Source organism: Typopeltis vanoorti, chromosome 5 (genome assembly GCF_054136105.1).
Source record: "Typopeltis vanoorti isolate ZY-2024b chromosome 5, IOZ_Tvanoo_1.0, whole genome shotgun sequence".
Taxonomy (NCBI): Eukaryota; Metazoa; Arthropoda; class Arachnida; order Uropygi; family Thelyphonidae; genus Typopeltis; species Typopeltis vanoorti.
The window spans coordinates 38,334,077-38,357,029 of record NC_143553.1 but is presented as its reverse complement, the minus strand read 5'-3'; the positions used below and the strand labels follow the sequence as shown (position 1 = coordinate 38,357,029).

The 22,953-nt window shown below is 38.1% G+C and overlaps 2 protein-coding genes across 6 annotated transcripts in view; one reads left to right on the top strand and one right to left on the bottom strand.

Annotated features, from left to right (window-relative positions):
- LOC150106326 (histone RNA hairpin-binding protein-like) overlaps nt 1–10,846 on the bottom strand; it is a 158,722-nt gene extending 147,876 nt beyond the window's left edge. For 2 of the 3 annotated variants that reach the window (XM_090392367.1, XM_090392366.1), the window contains exon 1: nt 10,622–10,846. In XM_090392367.1, the coding sequence (XP_090248493.1) occupies nt 10,622–10,662 (41 nt within the window). In that variant the 5' untranslated portion in view covers nt 10,663–10,846. The remainder of the gene's footprint in view (nt 1–10,621) is intronic. The other variant, XM_090392365.1, reaches the window with a different exon arrangement.
- Nucleotides 10,847–11,093: 247 nt separating this feature from the next.
- Nucleotides 11,094–22,953, top strand: part of LOC150106324 (M-phase inducer phosphatase-like) — a 349,715-nt gene continuing 337,855 nt past the window's right edge. For all 3 annotated transcript variants that reach the window (XM_090392364.1, XM_090392361.1, XM_090392362.1), the window contains exon 1: nt 11,094–11,288. The gene's annotated coding sequence lies outside the window, so the exon portion shown is untranslated. The remainder of the gene's footprint in view (nt 11,289–22,953) is intronic.

Sequence of the window (22,953 nt, the reverse complement as noted above, 5' to 3'; positions counted from 1 at the left end):
AAAATCAATTTTGGGAATCACATACAAAAGAACTTGAACACGATTTCTATGGTATACAGAAAAGAATGTGGAGATTTATTAATACACAAAAGAAGCAGAATATATCCAAATCTTAAAAGTAGAAACAGAGGAATTAGAAATTATTTTAAAAACCTTTATAACTCAATGCAACATGAACATCATTCAGGAAGCAGCAGAATTGGCCACAACACCCAAAACATGAATGCAAGAATGAGACATGCAGATGATGAATGAACAAATACAAATTAATATCAATAATTAATTATTAAAAAATAGTAAAGAAATTATAATTCAGAGTTTAAATATATTATACAACCAAATAATAAATACAAAAAAGATATGGGAAGAATGGAAGAAAAGTGTAACAATACCAATATTTAAAAAAGGAGATAAAAAACAAACAAACAGAAAATGATAGAGGAATAAATTTATTAAATACCTCATTAAAAGTAACTATTTATATGCTTTATAGACCTGGAAAAAGCATTTCACGGAATACAAAATACAAATAATTAAAGAAATATATGATAATAATAGCTGTATAATAAAAACACAAGGAAAAATAAGTAAAGAGATACAAATTAGTAATGGCATTAGACAAGGAGACTCTTTAAGTCCAACAATATTCAATATAATAATGTATGAAATAACACAAAAAGTGAATAAAATACAGGAGTGAAAATAAACAATAGAATAATAAGAACTATATGTTATGCAGATGATGTAATATTAATTTAACTCAGCTACAAACATTACTACATACATTTAATAAAGTAGCAAAATTGTATAATATGAAGATATCAAAAACTAAATAAAAAATATATGACAATATCAAAAGAACCACAAAGATGCAAATTAGAATTGGAAGGTACTATTATTGAACAAATAACAAATTACAATTATTTAGGTATACAACTGAACTGGGAAGGAAGGCCACATCTAGAAGTCAGAGAACAAGTTAGAAAAGCTGCAAGAATATCAGGATGCTTGAATGAAACAATAAGGAAAAATTAAATTCGAGGTTTAGAGGTGCAGGAGGAGAACGTGTTCTAAATACTCAGTACTCTGGATGTCAGTAAAGCTGTGGGACTGGATGGTATTTCACCACGAGTTTTGAGAGAATGTGCTAAGGAACTGACAGCTCTTTTGACCTGGCTTTTCAATGAAAGTCTGGCTACATGAAAGGTGCCCAGGGAGCGGAAGGAAGGTAAGATAGTGCCATTGCATAAGGGCAATAGCAAACTGGAAGTGTCTAATTATAGGCCAGTTTGTGTTTCATCAGTAGTTGTTAAGATCTTGGAGAAATTAGTTAGGGACTGTATACAACATTGGGCAGATGAGGGTAATGTGATCTGTGAGAGTCAACATGGATTTGTGAGGGGGTGCTCTTGTTTTAGTAATATGCTGGCGTTTTATAATAAAGTTAAAAGAGCAGTAGATGAGGGAAAAGCATATACTACCCATTTTCTTGGATTTAGGGAAGGCATTTGACAGGATGCCACATGATAAGCTGATATTTAAGTTGCAGTACATGGGTCTGGATGTCAGGTTGGTCAACTGGATTTGGGATTAGCTGTCCAATAGGTATCAGAGAGTTGTGTATGGTGGGGCAGTTTCAAGGAGGCAGAGGGTTACAAGTGGGGTCCCACAGGGCTTAGTACTGGGATCTATATTGTTTAACCTTTATATCAATGACATTGTCAGTGGATTGCAGGGGAATGTTCAGTTGTTTGCAGATGATGTGAAGCTGGGAAGGATTACTAGTAATAGTGCAGATGTGGTGCAAGAGGATTTGAATAAGCTAGACAGATGGGCAAATGAATGGGAGGAGGGGGGGTGTCGATTTAATGCAGCAAAATGTAAGGTCTTGAGGTTTGGGACACATCGATGCAGCATACTCTATTGGAGGAGATATTATATTATTATTATTTGACACCCCAAGAGAGTCCAAGGACTCATCTAGGGAGAGTGTGCCAACAGCATCGAACGATTGGTCCCCTTCCAACTACTAACTGTGCTCAAACTTAGTTAACTGAGCCATTAGTAGCAGAGACTCTACCAATCGACCAACCTTTGCCGGCATACTGGAAGAAGTAGGGGAGACAAGAGATCTGGGGTTGATGATGGATAGAAATCTGAAATTCAAGGGACATATTGCAAAGGTGGTGAAGGTAACACAAAGGATTGCTGCAATAATGAGAAGGACACTGATCTGCAGAGATAAAAGAGTTATCATTCCATTGTAGAAGCCCTGATCAGACCACACTTAGACTATTGTTCACAGATTTGGTCCCCAGGATTTGAAGTGGATAAATTAACTGCGGAAAGGGTACAGAGGTGGATAACAAAGACAGTTTAAGGACTGTACAATGTTAGTTATGAGGATCGGCTGAGAGAATGTGAACTGCAGAGTTTGGTGGATAGAAGAAGGAGAGGTGATATGATTGAGACTTTTAAACTGTTGAGAGATGGTTACAGGGTTGACACTGGGGAATTCTTTCACTTGGTTGAACAGCGGGAAGGAGTGATGACCCAGGAAGTTACAAAAGGAAACTAAGCAAGAGAGTGAGGAGCGGTTTCTTTGCATGGAGGGTGGTTGAACAGTGGAAAGCATTGCCTGATAAAGTAGTGAGAGCGAGAACAGTCAATGAGTTTAAGGAGCGGTATGATAGACTTTGAGTTTCCTAATGTGGGAGGTCCCACATTGAGTCTTGATAGACTTGCGTTTCCTAGGAAGGACCTCCCGCGATGAGTCTTTTGACTCCTTGGAGGCAATAACAACAATAATAATAAACATCTTAGAGTAGAGACAAAAACCAGAATTTATAAAGCAGTAATCAGGCCTATTATGACATATAATGCAGAAACAAGACCAGACATTAGGAAAGCAAGACAAATGTTAGAAACAGGTGAAATGAATATATTAAGAAAAATAGTAAATAAAACTAGATTAGATAAAATAAAAAATACAGATATAAGAAAACAGCGTTAAATACAAGCAATAAACAATGGGTAGCAAGCTGAAGAATAAAATGGATTTAATAAAATGGCAACTCCTATAGGTAAAGATGATCTCGCCATTGCTTCTGCTTGGTATCTCCACTTCTGGGCCTGGCTCCCACCGAAGAGACCTCAATAAAGGTCGAAACTAGTCTGGGTAGTGGCCCTTCCCTTAATACATAACATTATATATATCCGCAAGGAGATGTGTTTTGCATTATGGGAGATACTGAGATAGGAGTGATGTTAGCTTGGTCCACCTTTGCTATGAGTTGCCCGGTGTTGTACTATCTTACCCCAGTCCTGAAGATATTTTCAGGAGCAAACTTTGTTTACTCACACTTGGATAAAGGATTAAACTAAATTTATTATTATCTGAATATAGAATTCTGATAATAATTAAGAGGAAAACTGTCACTTAAGGGAGATAGGAATAAACTTTGCATGTACATAGCTTTTAGCACAGGAAACTCATAGGGACCAAGAATTATTATTATTATATACTCCAAGGAGTTTTATAATTCACACAATACCTATCACACCTCTCCTTAACCTCATTCACTGAACCTTTTTAAAAGATCAGTGTCAGTCTGATAACACCACCTCTTTAATAACTTATATGCATTTCTCATGCCCCCATCTTTTCTCCTGATCAACTAGTTCTTGAAGCCATAGACCTTCAATTTATTCTCATAGGAATCATTCCACAGACCACCTACAATCTTCATCACTCGCCTGTGGATCCTCTCTACCACCTCTCACTTCATTCCTACAGAATCAAGGTGACCAGATTTGTGTGTAGTATTAAAGCCTTATTAAAAGTTATAAAGGGGAATAATAACATCCCTATCCCTGCAGGTCAGTATGTTCTTCAACAACCACATAACCTAATCTGCTATTTTGCAAATCTTTGCAATATGCCTTTTAAATTTCAACTTCCTGTCCAAACACCCCCCCCCCACACACACACACCGAGTCCCTGATTTCAGTTCCATCAATATAGCACACATTGCAATCTCTTCCCAAAGTATATCACCTTACATTTTTCCAAATTAAACTGGCAAACTTTGCCTATGCCAATACTGCTAGTCTCATACAACGCATTTTCCCATCAATGTCACATCTGACAGAACAATATCACCATCTAGATGGTACAACTTTGCAATATGATCACTTTAAACTAAATACTATTTAGTTTATTTCTGTTATCTGACTACCATCAGCAATTGTTAAAATCTTTATTCCAAAGTCATTCTTTCTTTTAAATTGCACATAACAAACAAACTCTAGGATTTCATTCAGTCTCATCGGCTAGCTTCCTCACTATAGGTTATCCTTCTTGCCTGTGCCTTGTACTGGTCATGAGCATGCTGATCCCTTTTTTCTTATCCTCCTTTCACAACTGTTTCTTATACTGCAACTCCACACTTAATGATGCTATTCAATCTATTGCCTATCTGATTTATCGACTAAAATCTGGTTATACAGTCTGATAACACTTCTTTCAAACAACTCTTGATGGCCTTCTATACACTGCCAACAACATCTCTGTACTCCATATTCTTATTTCATGATACTTCTGCAAGCTAACACCTTAGCTTGTCATAACAGAAAATTCTGTGTGTCTGACAATCTCCCAGGTAATGACCATGTGATGGTTTTCCCCGTGGTTAGATTAGAAACTGCTAAGTTCTCTGATGTTATGAAAAGATCCAGCACTTTCAAACCTAGAGTTGCCTCCATTACCTGCTATGTCATGTACAAATGGGGGTTCTGGAAAGTTCTGATAAACAAACAGACCAAAAATTAATTTTATGTCATCTTATATATCCTAAAAGAAAATACATTTTCTGAAAAAACTTTTTATATGAAAACAAATTTTTTTTACATGAAAAAAACATTCATCTAGGTGTTTATCAGAACTTTCCAGACCCCCCCCTCGTATTTATTTTACCAGCAGTAAAAATTTCATTTCTTCTCTCCCTCTACCCAATTCTTCCTTCAAGTCCATGTCCCCATAGTTTAAATATCCATAATTTCTAAATCTGCACATAGTGTGCTAATTTTCCAATGCATGCCATCTACATTTGGATGTTCTAAAGGAGGTGTTGAGATCCCTCTAGTGAAAAATGTATTGGACAAAATCAACCAAACTTGGTATAAGTACACTCTCAAACATGGGGTTTTGATTTACAAAAGATAAAAAAAAATAGTACAAAATTCTGTTACCAGGGGACATTTGGTGCCATAAGCATGTGGTTTGGGATTAATTAAACAGTAATGGTTAGAAGAGATAAAAAATCAATTTTTGTGTTAGTATAACTTACAGATGTGGTTGAATATGTCATTCTTTCGGATGTTCTAAGAACTGCATTGATTTCCCTTAGTGCGGTGTGTGGTGAAATGTGTGGTGTATGTTCTACATACACCACACATTTCAGATGGCCCACAAACAAAAGTCACAGGGGTTGAGATCAGGCAAACAAGGTGACCATTCTGTGAAAAATGTATGACTAATCACTCTGTGTTCTGTGAAGTGTTTTCGTAACTTTTGCTGTACTGGATCCAATGTGACATGGTGCCCCATCCTGCATGAATATGGTAGAGTCAAAGCATTTTCACTGCTGCAGTTGCAGAATAACAAAGTTACAAAGCATCTCGCAATACCCAACAGTAGAGACGGTACAAGTCACTGGTCCTGTCGGGTGAGTTCTTCAAAAATGTACGGACTGATCAATGATGCAGTGAAACTACATCACACTGTGAACTTTTGGAAAGTATAAAGGCGGTTTGATGGAACACAAGGGTTATTCACAGCCCAAATGAGGCAATTGTGTGAGTTAACGCTACCATTCAGAGAATAATGTGCCTCGTCACACCACAAGATCTTCCACAGCCATGCATCATCTACCTCCATTCAGCTAAAAATGTCAGGGTGAACCGCAGTCAAGTTTGCACATCACCATGAAGCAAAGCTTGAGTATGAGCGATCTTGTAAGGGAAAACCCTCAGCATTTGATGAAGGATTTTATACACTTATATCACTTTATTATAAAAGGCAATCATATTACTAAAGCAAGAGTACATTTAACAAATGTTGACTCTCATAGATAACATTATCCTGATCTGCCCAATGCTGTATATGGTCTCTCACTAATTTCTCCAAGATCTTAATTTATTTATTTTATTCATGTGGGGGGTTCCACCCATTCCTCGACCACCCCCCCTTAGGACTGGTTGAGCCCTCCTAATGGGGGATTAAGTACTATATCCTATGACTGTAGCCTGTGTGTACACAGAGCTAGTTTGCCTGCTTGCAGGATGAAACCGCCAAGATAAACTGGGGGGAAAACCCTGCTGTCCGCATCCAAGACTAGCTAACTTCGCTATGGCTGAGAAAGATGCTTAAGCTCCTCATATCGTCGACAGGAATCAAACCAAGGACACCCCCTTTCCCAGGCATATGGTTGCGAAGTGAATAGCCACTAGGCTAACTGCATAGACAAGATCTTAATAACTAGTGATGAAGCACAAACTAATCTATAATCACTCTTCCAGTCTGCTACCTCCCTTATCCAATGGAGCTATCTTCCATTCCTTCCATTCCTTGGGTGCCTTTCCCGTGGCCAGACTTTCACTGAAAAGCCAGGTTAATGGAGCTGTCAGTTCTTTAGCACATTCTCTCAAAACTCGTGGTGAAATATCATCCAGAGCTTTACTGACATCCAGGGTACTCAGTATTTGGAACACAGTCTCCTCTAAACTTTGAACCTGCCCTATCCATCTAATATTAAAATTTACTTCTCCAGGATGAAATACTCCAATAGTGTTCACTGAACAATTCCACTATGTCCTCTGCATCAGTCACTCTATTCCCATTTTTATCTTTCCACAATCATTTCTCCTCCTAATGGTCACATAGCTAAACAATTCCCTAGGATTTTCTTTGGAGCCTTTGCCTTTCTTACCATACTAGTCACTCTCCTGGCCTTAGTCTTATATTCTTCAAGCATCTGCTCACCACCCTATTGTTTGTCATACACTTTACACCAAATTGTGTCTTCTTCTTCACTCGTGGAATACAGCTTGCTACTTCCTCTAACAAATATTCCTTGACAATTTCCCAAGCACTAATTGATATCCCGGCCTTCCAATTCTGCCTTCCATGGAACTTCCCCAAGTTAATAACTGAGACTATTATGATCACATGCCTTATAATTCCACTTTTTTTTGTGGAATTTTTCATAATTCCACGTTCCCTTTTCTTTGATACTCCGGCACATCTATTTATCTCCTAAGTCAAAACCAAATGGTCATTCTTTCCAACTGGAGGGGAGAGATGTCATCTCAGTTATTATCAGTTCTTCTGATTTTATGACCAAATCCAAAACTCTTGAACCAACCTCTATACATGTTGCCTAAGACATTTGTCCCTCAAGAATTCTAGAAATTCCAATCCCTTATTACTACATGCATTTTCCTCTTCCCAACTTATACTGCTGTAGTTAAAATCTCCCATAACAATCATTCTTCTTGCACTTGTCAAGCTCAACTGCCTAAATATCTCATACTCCCTACCCTCTGTGCTTCTTGGTTTGTAGCAGCACCCCACTAAATATCCTGTCTTGCCCATCTCTACCTCACACCACATGCTTTCAAAACCATTAGTGTCACTGCCTTCCAAAGCCTTCACGCTTAGAGAACATAAGTCATCACTTATCAGAAGCAATACTCCACCACATTTTCCCTTTCTATCTTGCTGAAAAATGCTGTACCCTGCTACTTCTATTCCTGTTATTTTATCATCATCCATCAACCACGTCTCAGAGATGCAAATAATCTTTGGTCGGGCTGATGCTATCAGCACCACCAATTCATCTCCTTTATTCTGGATACTCCTGGCATTAGTATAAAGCATAAAAATGTCACTGGTTCTATACCTATCATTATCCCTTCTATTGTACCCACTTTAATATAATTTTTGCAATTGTTTTTATGCTGTTTTATGTAATATGTATGTAATATCCTGAGACCTGTACATCATACACTAAATAAATAAATATCTCCACACTCCATTGGACTCGGCATTACCTGATGTCGTCTCCCTTTCCCCAAGAGGCCACCCATGCTACCATCCACTCTGGGAATTCTAGTTTCCCTGCACTGACATTTTCTGGATACTCCTGGCATTAGTATAAAGCATAAAAATGTGACTGTTTCTATACCTATCATTATCCCTTCTATTGTACCCCTTTAATATAATCTTTACAATTATTTTTATGCTTTTTTATGTAATATGTATGTAATATCCTGAGGTCTGTACATCATACGCTAAATAAATAAATATCTCCAGACTCCATTGGACTCAGCATTACCTGATGTCGTCCCCCCCCTTCCCCCAAGAGGGCACCCATGCTGCCATCCACCATGGGAATTCTAGTTTCCCCTGCACTGACACATTTACTTGTTCAGAAAACAGCAATCTTTCCAGATGGCTACCTCTTTCCTCAATCAAATGCAAGTGGTGCATCACACATAGTTCCTTTCTATCTTCAAATGCCCTCAGAGCATCTACATATTTCAATTCTGACACATTCTGGTTATTATGCTATTCATTATTACTGCTCTTCTGCTCAGCTCGTGATTATCGTACCTGGGCAACACACACACACACACACACACACACACACACACACACACACACACACACACACACACACACACACACAATCTTTCCTCTTAGTGTTTTCTTTTGTACAACCTCAAGCATGAATCTCAGGTCTCTCGCCTCCCGATTTACACTGCCTCTCAAGTCATTCGTGCCCACCATCACAATCATCTCATCCATCCTTTCACCTTGCTGAATTGCTATAGCCACACTTTCTATTGTTCCTCCAGGCATCCTATCTTACACACCACAGATCACCAAGTCTCCATACATCACACCCTCTTACCACTCTATTCCTCGATTGCTCACCTGCTTCCCTTACTCTCTCTCTCTCTCTCTCCTCAAACACTTTCTGTGTTCCTCTACATACCTGCCATCACTCAATCCCTGGTTCTAGCACTCTTCTCATTCCCTCTCTTCTACTATGTCTATTTTCCCCTCTTCCATCATTCCCATAACTTTCTCTCATTCTCTCTCTTCTACTGTTTCTATTCTCTCCTGTTCTATCATTCCCATAACGCTCTCATTCCCTCTCTTCTACCATTCCCATAACTCTCTCTCATTCCCTCTCTAATACTGTTTCTATTCTCTCCTCTTCTATCATTCCCATAACTCTCTCATTCCCTCTCTTCTACTGTTTCACTTCTCTCCTCTTCTATCATTCCCATAACTCTCTCATTCCCTCTCTTCTACTGTTTCACTTCTCTCCTCTTCTATCATTCCCATAACTCTCTCATTCCCTCTCTTCTACTGTTTCACTTCTCTCCTCTTCTATCATTCCCATAACTCTCTCATTCCCTCTCTTCTACTGTTTCTATTCTCTCCTCTTCTATCATTCCCATAACTCTCTCTCACTCCTACTTTGATTTGCCTTGCATTCATCTCTTCCATTCGCCTAATCTCATCTTTCAAACTTATAATCTCATTCCCAAGACATTCTCCCTCCTCTTTCAGCCGATCTCTCTCTCTGCATGTTAGCAACTCTTGCTCGCATTCATCCTCCCAATTAAGATCATCTCTGAAAACTTCACAATCATTCAAACTTTCACACTCTTCACTATTATTTTTTCATTCATATTTTGCTCGTTCTTCTCACCCTCTATCACACTACTCATCTCTCTAAGGTTGAAATTCATGCAAAGGATTGGTACAGTAAAAAGTGCGTAACAAGATAAATATAAGATGTGACAATACTGGAATCTTCAGAGATAACATTAATTTGGAGGAAAATTGGTGACTAAAAGTTAGCAATGATATAACGTTTTCATATCATAATATCCTGCAAATCACCCCCCCCCCCCCCCAAGGGTTACGAATTCGATTAGGCTCATTCTAGTGTATCAATCATGGTGATTTAAGATATCCCAAACGGATAGGCATTGAGATATATTTTTTTTATGAAAATCTGAGTGATTCAAGTGATTAAAAATGTTTTGCCAATTTTTGCAATATGACCTGTGAACTTTCATTATCACCTTTATTTGAGCACTCTTCAAATTATCTCCAATATCATTAATATACAAATTAAACAACAATTGACTAAAAACAGAGACATTGTGGAACACCACTAATCACCTTCTTTTTTTTTCCTTTGATTCAGATCCACCATACACAATTCTCTGATGCCTGTCTGACAATCGCCCACTTACCCAAGTGGGTGGTTGTTAACCACTTGGATCAGTGGTTGACTTATGTTTATCAACCAATAACCAAAAAATACGACATTATTCAAGAACCCTCTGAATTGCACACGATTTACATGAGTTTGTTTTTTAACTTTCGTAACAAATCGTCAGGAACAATTTACTTTCCGGCCTCCTTTTAAGATTAATATTCTACCAGCACATGCAACATCCCCCATTACTTGTTTGCTACTTCTTGCAATGAGAAAATATACATATCCTGCAAGTTTATATACAAATAACTACTTACACGTTCGTCTTCTTCGCAGTTAAAATGCATTCCATGTCCATTTATAATTCCCAGACGTCTACAACCTGATTTGATGACAATTATAATACGAAAGAATTCACTTTACCTCAATATTACCCAAAATAATTAAGAAAAAATAAAACCTTATATAGCTAGCAACTTTAATCAGAGCCTCATTTTTCAATTCCTATATTAATTTCTCAGTAAGCGCGTGTAAAATTCGCGCCAAATATTCACATTTAGGTTAGGTGGCGTTATTGTGTAGTCGGCTTTGATTATATAGTTTATTTTCATCATTTAAAATAATGTTAAATTTAAATAACCTTTAGAGATTATCATAAACTATCAGTTCCATTAATAATTTATAAACTTAGTTATTCCGATATATTTGTTGATATTTTTTTATAATATGTATAATATGTATTGTTCAATGCTATGACGTCATTGGTTATCAGTCATGGGAAGCGACAACTAGAAGACAAGGTTTTGAAGTGGCGCATTATTTTAAATTAGAGGAAGTCGGATTAATTTTCATTAGTATTGAGATAAGTATTCAATATGTCGTGAAACAGTATGTTTATTCATATCAATTTATTCTTCTTCTCCTCAGCATCCATCACTTTTGTGATAGCCTAAGTTAAACTTTTACCGATTGATTCCAGCACAAGTAAGCGTTTTACTTTTGTATTACGTATTGTATCTTACTTTTGTAATTTTAATTATGATAAAATGCTGTTAACCTATGACAGTAATCTAAAATGAGGTTATGAAAGCATAGAACTAGAACTCCATAGTAGTTATGATAATTGTGTTTTAGCTTTTTAATAAGGAATTTACTTTGAATAAAGTATCATTACATTTGTAATATATAATGTTTTTGAATGGAGTTAATATTCAAGTCATTATTATAGTTTTCCAGGACCAAAGACCTTATCAAGGGATCTGATCAAAGATCAGATTATTATTTAAAAGCTTGTAATTTTTAAAATAAAGTTTATCATTTAGGAATTTCTTTAAAAAATGCTGAAATATTTGACTTGTATTAGATTTTGCTGTGCATTTTATGGAACGCATTCCTTAAAAGGTATATCTAAATAATGAATGAAAACCATTAAAACATTATACACTCACTAGCAGACACGAAACCTCATTTTATTGAAAACATGACAAAGCAAAACTCTTCAGTAATGATAGCAAGAGATCCCATCTAAACATTCTCTGCCGTTGTTCTGGAAAGTGTATTTCAGTGATGGTTGGTTGTAAGATGTAGGAATGAGAGTTCTGAAAAACTTTTTATTTTTTTATTAAAAAAATGACGTGAGATGTTACTAATGGATAGTGTAGAAAGGATGAGTGAAAGACAGGATTATATTAGTAACATTAAATGATATTATTATTATTATTAAACAAGACCTCATGGAGTCAAAGACTGATGTAGGAGGTCCTTTTATTTCACACACACATCTCATCATACCGCGTCTTAAACACATTCAAACTCCTTGCAGACACCACACTCTCAGGCAAGGCATTCCAATCACTCGCATCTCTGCACGAAAAAAACCTGCCTCTCACTCCCCTACTCACACCCTCTTTATACAGTTTCCAGGGATGACCTCTGGTTCTCCCCTGATCTCCCACTATTCTCTGTAGAACTTCTCCACCATTGATCCTATAACAACCCCTTACCAACTTGTAGGTCTCTATCATATCTCCCTTCCTTCTCTCCACTAGACTCTGCAAATTACATCTTTTCAATCTTTCCTCATACTCGACATTCCAGAGGTCAGAAACTACCTTAGTCAGTCACCTTTGGACCCTTTCCAACATCTCTTCATCCTTCTGAAAACCAGGTGACCAAATCTGGGCACAATAGTCCATGTGTGGCCTAATCAAAGTCTTATACAATGGAACAAGAATCTCCCTACTTCTAAAGGTCAGTGTCCTGCGCATCATTCTGAGAAGTCTTTGTGCTGTCTTCACAATTTTGGCAATGTGTCCCCTAAATTTTAGATCCTTATCCACTATCACCCCAAGATCTCTTATTTCCTCTACTTCCAACAATATATTCTCACCAAGCATAAATTCTGCATCCCATCTTTGTTTTCCAAATTTTAAAACCTTACATTTTGCAACATTGAACTCACATCCCCATTTGCTTGCCCAATCACTCAATTTATTCAAGTCTTCTTGCAAGGCCACAACATCTTCACTACTCTTTATGGTTCGTCCCAACTTTGCATCATCTGCAAACAACTGAATATCTCCATCCAAATCTTCGCCGATATCATTAATATACAAGTTAAATAGTAATGGCCCTAAAACAGATCCCCGAGGCACTCCACTAGTGACTTTCCTTTTCCTGGATATTGCACCCCCATACACAACTTGTTGATACGTATCAGATAGCCAGTCTCCAATCCCATGCACTAATCTAATATCCAACCCCATCTGCTCTAGTTTGACTGTCAACTTATCATGAGGTACTCTACCAAAAGCTTTTGTGAAATCCAAGTATATTACTGTGTATCTTTCCCCTCTGTCCAAGGAAGCAGTCACTTTATTGTAATAAGTAAGTAGATTACTAAAACATGACCTCCCTTTAGCAAATCCATGCTGTCCATCAAAGATTATACCATTGTTGTCAACCCAACCTCTGGATCCTAGTTCTCACAAGCTTCTCCAACAACTTAACCATAACACCTGACACACAGATAGGCCTATAGTTTGATGCTTGAGTTCGATCTCCTCCTTTATGAAGTGGCACAATCTTGCCCTCCTTCCACTCTTTAGGGACTTGACCAAGTGCAAGACTCGTATTAAAAAAATATGTCAAGGCAGGTGTCAACTCTCTGGCACATTCCTTCAGAATACGCGGTGATATATTATCAAGTCCCACAGCCTTATTTACATCTAGTTTACTCAACTCCCCAAACACCTCTTGCTCACATACAGTTAGTTTCTCCTCCCCATCATCAACTGCTCTTAATCTCTCCATGAAGTCACATTCACAAGATTGAAAGATCTTTATGAACTGCTCATTAAGTATCTCCACCACACATTCTGCAACAGCTGTCTTTATACCATTTCCTCCAATCAATGTCATCCTTCCATAATCATTCTTTCTTTTGCTGGCTACATATCAAAAGAACTCCCTAGGATTCTTTTTAGCTTCATTAGCTAACTGCTGTTCATACCTCTCTTTAGCTACCCTCACCAACCAAGTCACCCTCCTTGCTTGGTCTTTGTAGACCTCATGAAATTGGTTACTTCCACTTCTCTTATGCTACCTCCACAATGCCCTTTTTCTCTGTATTGCATGCTTAATCTCTTTATTCATCCATCTCACACCTACCTTATTTAACCTTCTCACCCATGGTATGCATTTAGACATTGCATCTACTAAATATTTTTTGAAAATTCCCCAAGCTGCATTGATCTCTTTTCCAGCTAACTCCTCATTCCATGCTACCCTTGCAAGCTGTCTCCTGAGCTCTTCATAATCACCCCCCTTGTAGTTCCACATATACCCTTTTTTTTCACAGGGGTCCTTGCACTGCTGGCAACCACCCAAGTAATCACCTCATGGTCACTTTCACCAATTGGTGGATGATTTGATACCTCATTGAAAATTACATCCTCCGATGAGATGACCAAATCCAAGACCCTTAATCCTATGAAATACAGTTGGATTTTTTTATGTGATTACCACCCATAAAAAGTTTTTGCAAACCTATATTATTATTATTATTATTTGACACCTCCAAGGAGTCCTAAAACTCGAGGGAGGGCACCTGCTCTACAACTCTGTTTCCACCACTCAACCTCATCTACAAACCGCCTCATCTACACCAATGCCATCTACTGTCCACGATCACCACTATTATTTTCACAGACAGTTGCAAACATCCATGCCCACGTGGGATTCAAACCTGCAGTCTTTTGGCTGGAGAGCAGATACATACACTAACCATTCGACCAACCAGGCCCCTGCCCACAGATCAAACATGGAATTTCAAGCCACTTTGGGCCTTCAGTAAGTGGAACAATGGTCTTGCACAAGCTGTGAAATTGATTTCCCATTTAAAAACAACTTTCTCAAGTTTGTTGGCTGGAGAGTGGATACATTAACCACTTGGCCATGATGTCTGGCACTGAAAGACTAGAAAGAATATTAAAATTGTTTAGAAGTATTGAAAACAAACAACAAAAAAAGTAAGAATGTTAGAATAAGAAGATAAATGCTAGTCGTGCTAAAGCATGAAAGTAAGTTAAGAGAAAGAGCTGTAAATGCCTGTTGTGAATTATATAGGAGGAATGGCTAGTATATATGTGGTTTTGATATGATTTTAATCGGAAAAATAAGTTATAAACAGGGATTTTTTAAGGTTTTTTTATTTATTTATAACTTCCACCAGTGAAATATATATGAGTCAATCAAGCAAGTTTAATGGCGCCACTGTTTCTTCTCCAGCACATCACTGGGAATACAATAAAAAATTGCATGCTGTTGCCATGAAAGAAATCTGCCTTTGTCACACACACAATTTACAGACAAAAAATTAACTGTTGTTGTTGATGGGTGGTAGATAGCATTGATGGTAGTGGTGTTGTAGCAGTGGAAACGGCGACACATATGTAGAGAAGTACAGTAGATTGCCCTCCTGCAATGTCTTTGAACTCCTGGAGGTGTCACATAATAATAATAAATACATAGAAATTGCATCTTCTATAGGTACTAGTATGTAGGATGCTGCTTCAGCAATTATAGAATTGTTTCTCATATTTTGACAGTTTCACACATCTGTATTTATTTCCTTTGGTTTGCTAAAAAGTTTTTTTTTTCCCACTCCCTATTTCATTTCTTTGGACAGTACTGTCTAGTGTTTTTCCAGACAGATGTTAGAACACTAAACTAGATGTGAGGAACTCTGTGTATACCTGCAAATGAGGTGAATTGAATATCTTTTTAGAGCAACAAGTAAGTTTGATATGAGGTTTGAGAGCTGTGCAGTACTTTTCTTGAAATTTCTGTGTTTGCTAAAGACATAGTAATAGCAGTATTATAAATAATAAAGCAACACGTAAAGACCACAGTGATATCTTTAATTAGTAAAAGGACAGATATTTCATATTAAAATTAATAGTACATCTTCAGTGTCTGTAACAGTAATAGGAATGGAATACAAGCAAAACGTTCGGTGGATCACCTATTAAAATACAATTATTACCGCATGCTAGGAAATAATAGAAATAACAAATTTAATCTATTAAGATAAATGGTTTTTTACATAAGATAAAAGTCTCCCAGATCTTTGAGAGAGACATACAGTCATTTCTATTTAAATTCAGTCAGTGTAAGATAGTTTCACAACTTTCTTTGAATAAGCGTTCATATTTAAACTAGTTGGGGTGGTGTTGGAGGTGGGCGGTAGATGGCGTTGATGGAGTTGATTCATAGTAGAGGTTAGGTGTAGAGACAGTTGTAGATGTCCTCCCGCGATGAGTCTTCGGACTCCTTGGAGGTATCAGGAATAATAATAATATTGATGTTCTTTTATTCTTTTTTCCAAAGAATGGCCAGTTTGTCCAAAATAGGAGACATCACATTCGCAAGGTATGCGATGTCTAAGCATAAATGCCAGCCAAAGATAGAGAAGACAGTTTATCCTTTGTAGAAGGTAATAAAGAAGAAATTTTGGTGATAGGAATATATGTTGGAATCAATTGATAATTTTTCAGAATTCTACCCATAGGTTCTGAGATTCCTGGAATGTACGGAATAGGAACTCTGTGGACTGTTGAAGAAACTGTAGGTGTTGGAACATAAGAGTCAAGTATCTGTTGGATTTGATTGGAGTTGTAATCATTTGATTCCATTAACTTTTTAATGATGGGAAGTTCTTGTTGTAAGATTATTGGGAAGAGCAAACTTTATATGCTCTATGAATTACAGATTTAAGAATGCCAAATTTTTTAGACATGCTGCACAGACTTTTTGTGAATGTATCTGCCAGTAAATGTGAGTTTTCGAAAGACGCTTGTACGTTCTAGTAAGGAGGATGTCCAAAAATGGTAAAGTACCAGAGTTTTCTTTTTCCATGGTGAATTGGATGTGTGGGTGAAAGTTATTCATCTGTTGTAGAAAAGTGGAAATTTCATCTTCAGTGTGTGGCCAAACAGCAAAAACGTCATCGACATAACGGTACCAAAGAGATGGATGAGGACATAGTATCTTCGAATTGTTTCAAATAGTAGTTTGCCAAAGGTGGAGACAGAGGGCTACCCATGGCAGTACCTTCAATTTGTTTGTAGATTTTGTTTTTCCAACTGAAATAACCTGAGTGGATGACATATTCGAATATCCTTGTGATATCTGGAGGGTAATCTTCATATAAAGAATTGACTGTGTCGGTTAATGGGATATTTGGGAACAGAGAAATTATGTCAAAACTGACTAATATTTCAGAATCTGTAATTTTTAATATCCTTGATTTTTTCAAGAAAATCTGTTGAGTTTTTTATATAGGATCTGGAATGACCAGTGCTTTCACGGGTCATTCCAGAGGTCGGCGATAGATGGCGTTGGTGTGGTTAAGGTCAGTTGGTGGATTGTGAGTGGTGGAGACAGTTGTAGAGTAGATGCCTGCCCTCAGTGAGTCTTTGGACTCCATGGAGGTGACAAATAATAATAATAAAGTTGTATAAGTGAAAAGCAATGCTTTTTTGCAGAAGAGGATACCAAGTTTATTTTGAAGGCTGTGGGTGAGATGTGTTATATCAGAAAAGGCAAGTCATCAAGATGAGAAATCTAATCTTGAATAGATCTGAATATTATCAAAAGTAACAAGCAGTCAAGTGTGATCATTCTTAAAAGATTTAGATCAGTATCGCATTTTAGTAGCAGTGAAGTTCACCAGATTTTACTGACCCTCTTGATTTTATTTATTTATTTATTCATATGGAGTTTTCTCCCTTTTCTCTCCTGTCCCTATTGGGGCCAGTTGAGCCTCCCCCTCTCATTGGGGATTAAGTATTTATAGCTGTAGATCCGTCGGTTTGCCTGCTTGCGGGATGAAAAACCCCAGATAAACTGGGGGGGGGGGACCTGCTGTCCACACCCCAGACCGACTAACTTAGCTATGGCTTTGGAAGATCCTTAATCTCCTCACATCGGCGACGGGAATTGAACCCAGGACATTCCTTCCTCAGGCATATGGTTGCGAAGCACCACTTAATATCTCTGCAGTACTAATTGCTATGGAAGTCAATATTGGTATGTTATACCTCTACCTCATTTTTTGTAATATTTTATAATAAGCTGACAGATGTGTGAGGCACACAGTGCATTCGTTTATTTTCTGAAAGCATTTGTGAATATTAAAGCATATGTTGTTCAAGTATTCCTAGTAGAGATCTGGAATTTACATTCCATAATAAGGATGGTCCTGAAAAAATTATTGTTACAGTAACAATGGAGGAAGTAGACTTATCATGGGATGCCCACTTAAACTAGCAACATGTCTTTCATATTGATGCTTGAAATCATTTACACTCTCTGCATTCACATTGCCCTCTGGCAGTGCATTCCAATTACCACACATTCCCCATGTAAAACATCTACTCTTCACACCCTTCTTAATCACGTGTACACGACATCCATGACTTCTTGTTCTTCCCATCTTCTCCTCTAATCTTTTTTTATAATTCCTTTTATATTAATCTGTTGAAATTCTTTCACTTTTTTTTTTATGTCAAGCCCATGAGAGGTTTGGTTGAACAACCTATAGTATGAAGTGTGACAATTTAATTCCTGGAATGATCACGTGGTGTTGCCTGTGTGGTGATTTGGTTGGAGTCACGTGAGTAATCATGTTTGTACATCTTTTCAGCATTTGTAAACCTCAAGCTGATAGAATCATTTGCTAGTTGGCTATTGCAAAAGCAATAGAGATCTGTGCGTAAACTTTGGCAGAAAAATGTGTGACTGAAATTTGGAGCAGCATGTTAACATTAAATTTTGTGTAAAAATCGGCAAAACTACTACTGAAACATTGGAGCTGTTGAAAGTGACATATGGTGTGGATGCTCTGAAAAAGTCAAGTGTCTTTGAGTGGCATAAGAGATTCAAAGGTGGGCATGGAGATGTGAACGACAACCCCAGAAGTGGGCAGCCAAAAACAAAAATGATGGACACAAATGTGAACAGAGTGCAAGATTTGGTATACAGTCTGACGGACAATTGAGTGTGCGATTAATGGCTGATGAATTGCAAATGAACCAAAAAACACTCAGAGTAATTTAACTGAAGAATTGGGTGTGTGAAAGATTTCAAAAGAAATAAAGAGAATGCTCCAAGCCATGGTGTGCTGAGAGAGTTTCTGGCCAAAAAATAATTACCATATTTGGTAATCTCTCCCACCAGTTGGAGAGAGTGACCATATGGTTTTTACTTGGAAAATGAATAGACATACAGGAGTATCAAAGAGACGGGAACTTATGTGGAATTATAATGCAGGTGATTATAATAGTGTTAGACGTCAACTTCGGGAAGTTTCATGGAAGGAGGAATTGGAAGGCCGGGATATCATTAGTGTGTGGGAAATTGCGAAAGAATATTTGTTAGCAGCAATGGTAAGTTGTATACCACGAGTGAAGAAGAGGACACAATTTGGAGTAAAGTGGATGACAGACAATATTAAACAGGAATTGCATGCGAAAAAGAGGCTGTGGAAGAGATATAAGGAGATAGGGGAAGAGAAGATGCATGACGAATATAAGACACAGGCCAGAAGAGTGACTAGTGTGGTAAGGAAAGCAAAACTGGAATATGAGAGGAGATTGGCCCTAAGATCCAAAGAAAATCCTAGGGAATTTTTTAGCTATGTGGCCAGTAGGAGGAGAAATGACTGTGGAAGTCATTGTGATATTGTGGGATAAAAATGGGAATAGAGTGACTGATGCAGAGGACATAGTGGAGCATTGTCCTCTGCATCAGTTTGGAGCATTTCATCCTAGAGATGTCAGTTTTAATGCCAGAGGGATAGGACTGGTTCGAGGTTTAGAGGTACAGGAGGAGAGTGTGTTTCAGATACTGAGTACTCTGGATGTCACTAAAGCTTTGGGACTGTATGGTATTTCACCACGAGTTTTGAGAGAATGTGCTAGGGATCTAACAGTGCCTTTAACCTGGCTTTTCAATGAAAGTCTGGCTTCGGCAAAGGTGCCCAGGGAATGGAAGGAAGGTAAGATAGTGCCATTGCATAAGGGCGGTAGCAGACTGGAAGTGTCTAATTATAGACCATTTTGTGTGTTATCAGTAGTTATTAAGATCTTGGAGAAAGTAGTGAGGGACCGTATATAGCATTGGGCAGATGAGGGTAATGTTATCTGTGAGCATCAACATGGATTTGTGAAAGGGCGCTCTTGTTTTAGCAATAGCCTTTTATAATAAAGTTACAAGAACATTAGATGAGGGAAAGGCATATACTGCAATTTTCTTAGACTTAGCGAAGGCATTTGACAGGGTGTCACATGATAAGCTGATATTTAAGTTGCAGCACATGGGTCTGGATGTCAGATTGGTCAACTGGATTCAGGATTGGCTGACTGATAGGTATTGGAAAGTTGTGTATGGTGGAGCAGTTTCAAGGAGGCAGAGGGTTACAAGTGTGGTCCCACAAGGCTCAGTACTAGGACCTATATTGGTTAACTTTTATATCAATGACATTGCCAGTGGATTGCAAGGGGATATTCAGTTGTTTGCGGATGATGCAAAGCTTGGAAAAATTATTAGTAATAGTGCAGATGTGGTAGCCCTGCAAGAGGATTTGAATAAGCTAGATAGATGGGCAAATGAATTGGGGGTGTCAGTTTAATACAGCAAAATGTAAGGTCTTGAGGTTTGGGAAACATCGATGGGATGCTGCATACTCTATGGGAGGAGTTATACTAGAGGAAGTAGGGGAGACAAGAGATCTGGGGTTGATGATTGATAGAAACCTGAAGTTTAGGGGCCATATTGCAAAGGTGGTGAAAGTAACACAGAGGATTGCTGCAATTATGAGAAGGACACTGACCTGCAGAGATAAGAGGGTTATCATTCCGTTGTATAAGTCTCTGATCAGACCACACTTTAGACTATTGTTCTCAGATTTGGTCCCCAGACTTGAAGGGGATAAATTAACTGTGGAAAGGATACAAAGACAGATGACAAAGATGGTTTCAGGACTTTACAAGCATAGATATGAGGATCGGCTGAGGGAATATGGACTACAGAGTTTGGTGTATAGAAGAAGGAGAGGTGATATGATTGAGACTTTTAAACTGTTGAGAGGTGGTTACAGGGTTGACGCTGGGGAGTTCTTTCGCTTGGTTGAACAGCGGGAGGGAGTGATGACAAGAGGCCATCCCTGGAAGTTACGAAAGGAAACTGTGAGCAAGAGGATGAGGAGTGGCTTCTTTGCATGGAGGGTGGTTGAACCGTGTAATGCATTGCCTGATGGAGTGGTGAGAGCGAGAATGGTCAATGAGTTTAAGAAGTGGTATGATAGACTTTGTGTTTCTTAGGGGGGACCTCCCCTCGATGAGTCTTGACAGACTTTGATTTCTTAGGAAGGACCTCCCACAATGAGTCTTTTGACTCCATGGAGGCCTGAATAATAATAATAATAATATTATTATTATTATTATTATTAGGTCATCCTGCTTATTCACCTGACTTAGCTCCCTGTGAGATCTAGCTGTTTCCAAAATTGAAGACTGCTAAAAGGACAAATTTCTGACATCGCTAATATCCAGCATAATATGATAAAGGAACTCGAGTATTCCAGAAAAAGAGTTCCAGGCCTGTTTTCAAAAGATGGGAACACCATCTAAACCAGTGTATAAATTTACAAGGGGGACTACTTTGAAAGTGACTGTAACCACTAATGTATAGTTCCAACCATAGTTTTTTTACAGGTGCATTCTGGGAATTGTTGCACCTTGTACATTAGTACCATATATAGGTAGTGGGTTGGAAATGGAAGAACTTGTTTACATGTGATTTGAAGGACTGTATATTGTATGCCTTGAGACAGAAAGCTGGTAATCCAGCTACAGAAGTCCTGAGAGAGACCAAAAGATGGCAGTTTGTTTAGTAAGACTTTGTGCTAGACCTGCTCAAAAGCTTTGGAGATATCAAATGCAACCACTCGAGATTTGTCAAACTTCTCCATAGCATTTGTCCAGAGATGGGTGATGTGTGAGCAGATCTTCTGTTGATCGGCAGCGACGGAATCCATGTTGGCTGTCATTTATCAGATAGGTACCTTCAAGGTAGTGTAGGAGTTGGGAATTGATGATTTTTTCCATTACTTTAGACAGGACTGAGGTAAACTAGATATGGCAGTAATTGTATAGCAATGAATTGTCGCCCTTCTTGGGAATGGGTTAAATATAGGCCGATTTCCAGGTTGTGGGATAGATACCAGTGGAGTAAGAGAGTGTACACAGGAGACATAGGGTAGGGATCAGTTCTAGTGCACAAACGTTCGGGACGATTGGAAGAATGCTATCAGGATAGGAGACTTTTCTGTCTAATTTTTACAGTATTTTTCTGATCTCTTTCTGACAAAAGGATATAGGGGGCATTTACCATTGTTAGTTATGCATGCATTGGAATCAAAGTGTGAAGCCAGAAGATTGGCTTTTTCTGTAGGTGATGATGCAACGGAGCCATTGGGTATGGGTGGGAATAGTGTTGGCTATAGTTATGGCCTATTGCTTTGGTGACAGACCAAATGGCTCAGCTGCTAGTGTCCTGCTTTTTGCTGTCTCGAACTCTGTTTTGGAAGCATTGGTTGTTTTTTGCATCTATTTCAGGCTTCAGTATAAGCTCTACAGGAGGATTGAGTTCTTGATTTGAGCCAGTTATGGTATGTTTGGTTTTTCATTTGTACAGCCTTGACACATCTTTTGGAGAACCAAGGTTTAGTTAGGGAATGGTAGTTCAGAGTAGTGTGGAGAATGTATGTTTCCATGCCAGTGAGGATTACTTTGGTGATAAGTTTGGGTTGGAAGGCTGGAAGATAGTCCAACCATGGGAATGTGGCATAGAAGTTATGGAGGCTGTTTAACTTTGCACTGTTATAATGCCAAACTACTCTTATATGGGAGTGGCTGTGTTAACATTGTTGCATGGGAGAGATGAGCACTAGATTGTGGTCAGAATTCCCTAGGGGTGGCACTACTTTTATTGTATATTTGGAGCAGTGAGGAAGAGATCTAGGGTTTTTTAGGGGAGTGGTTTGGGTTATTTGGTATTCTGATTGGAAGTTTATTTTGCACTTAGA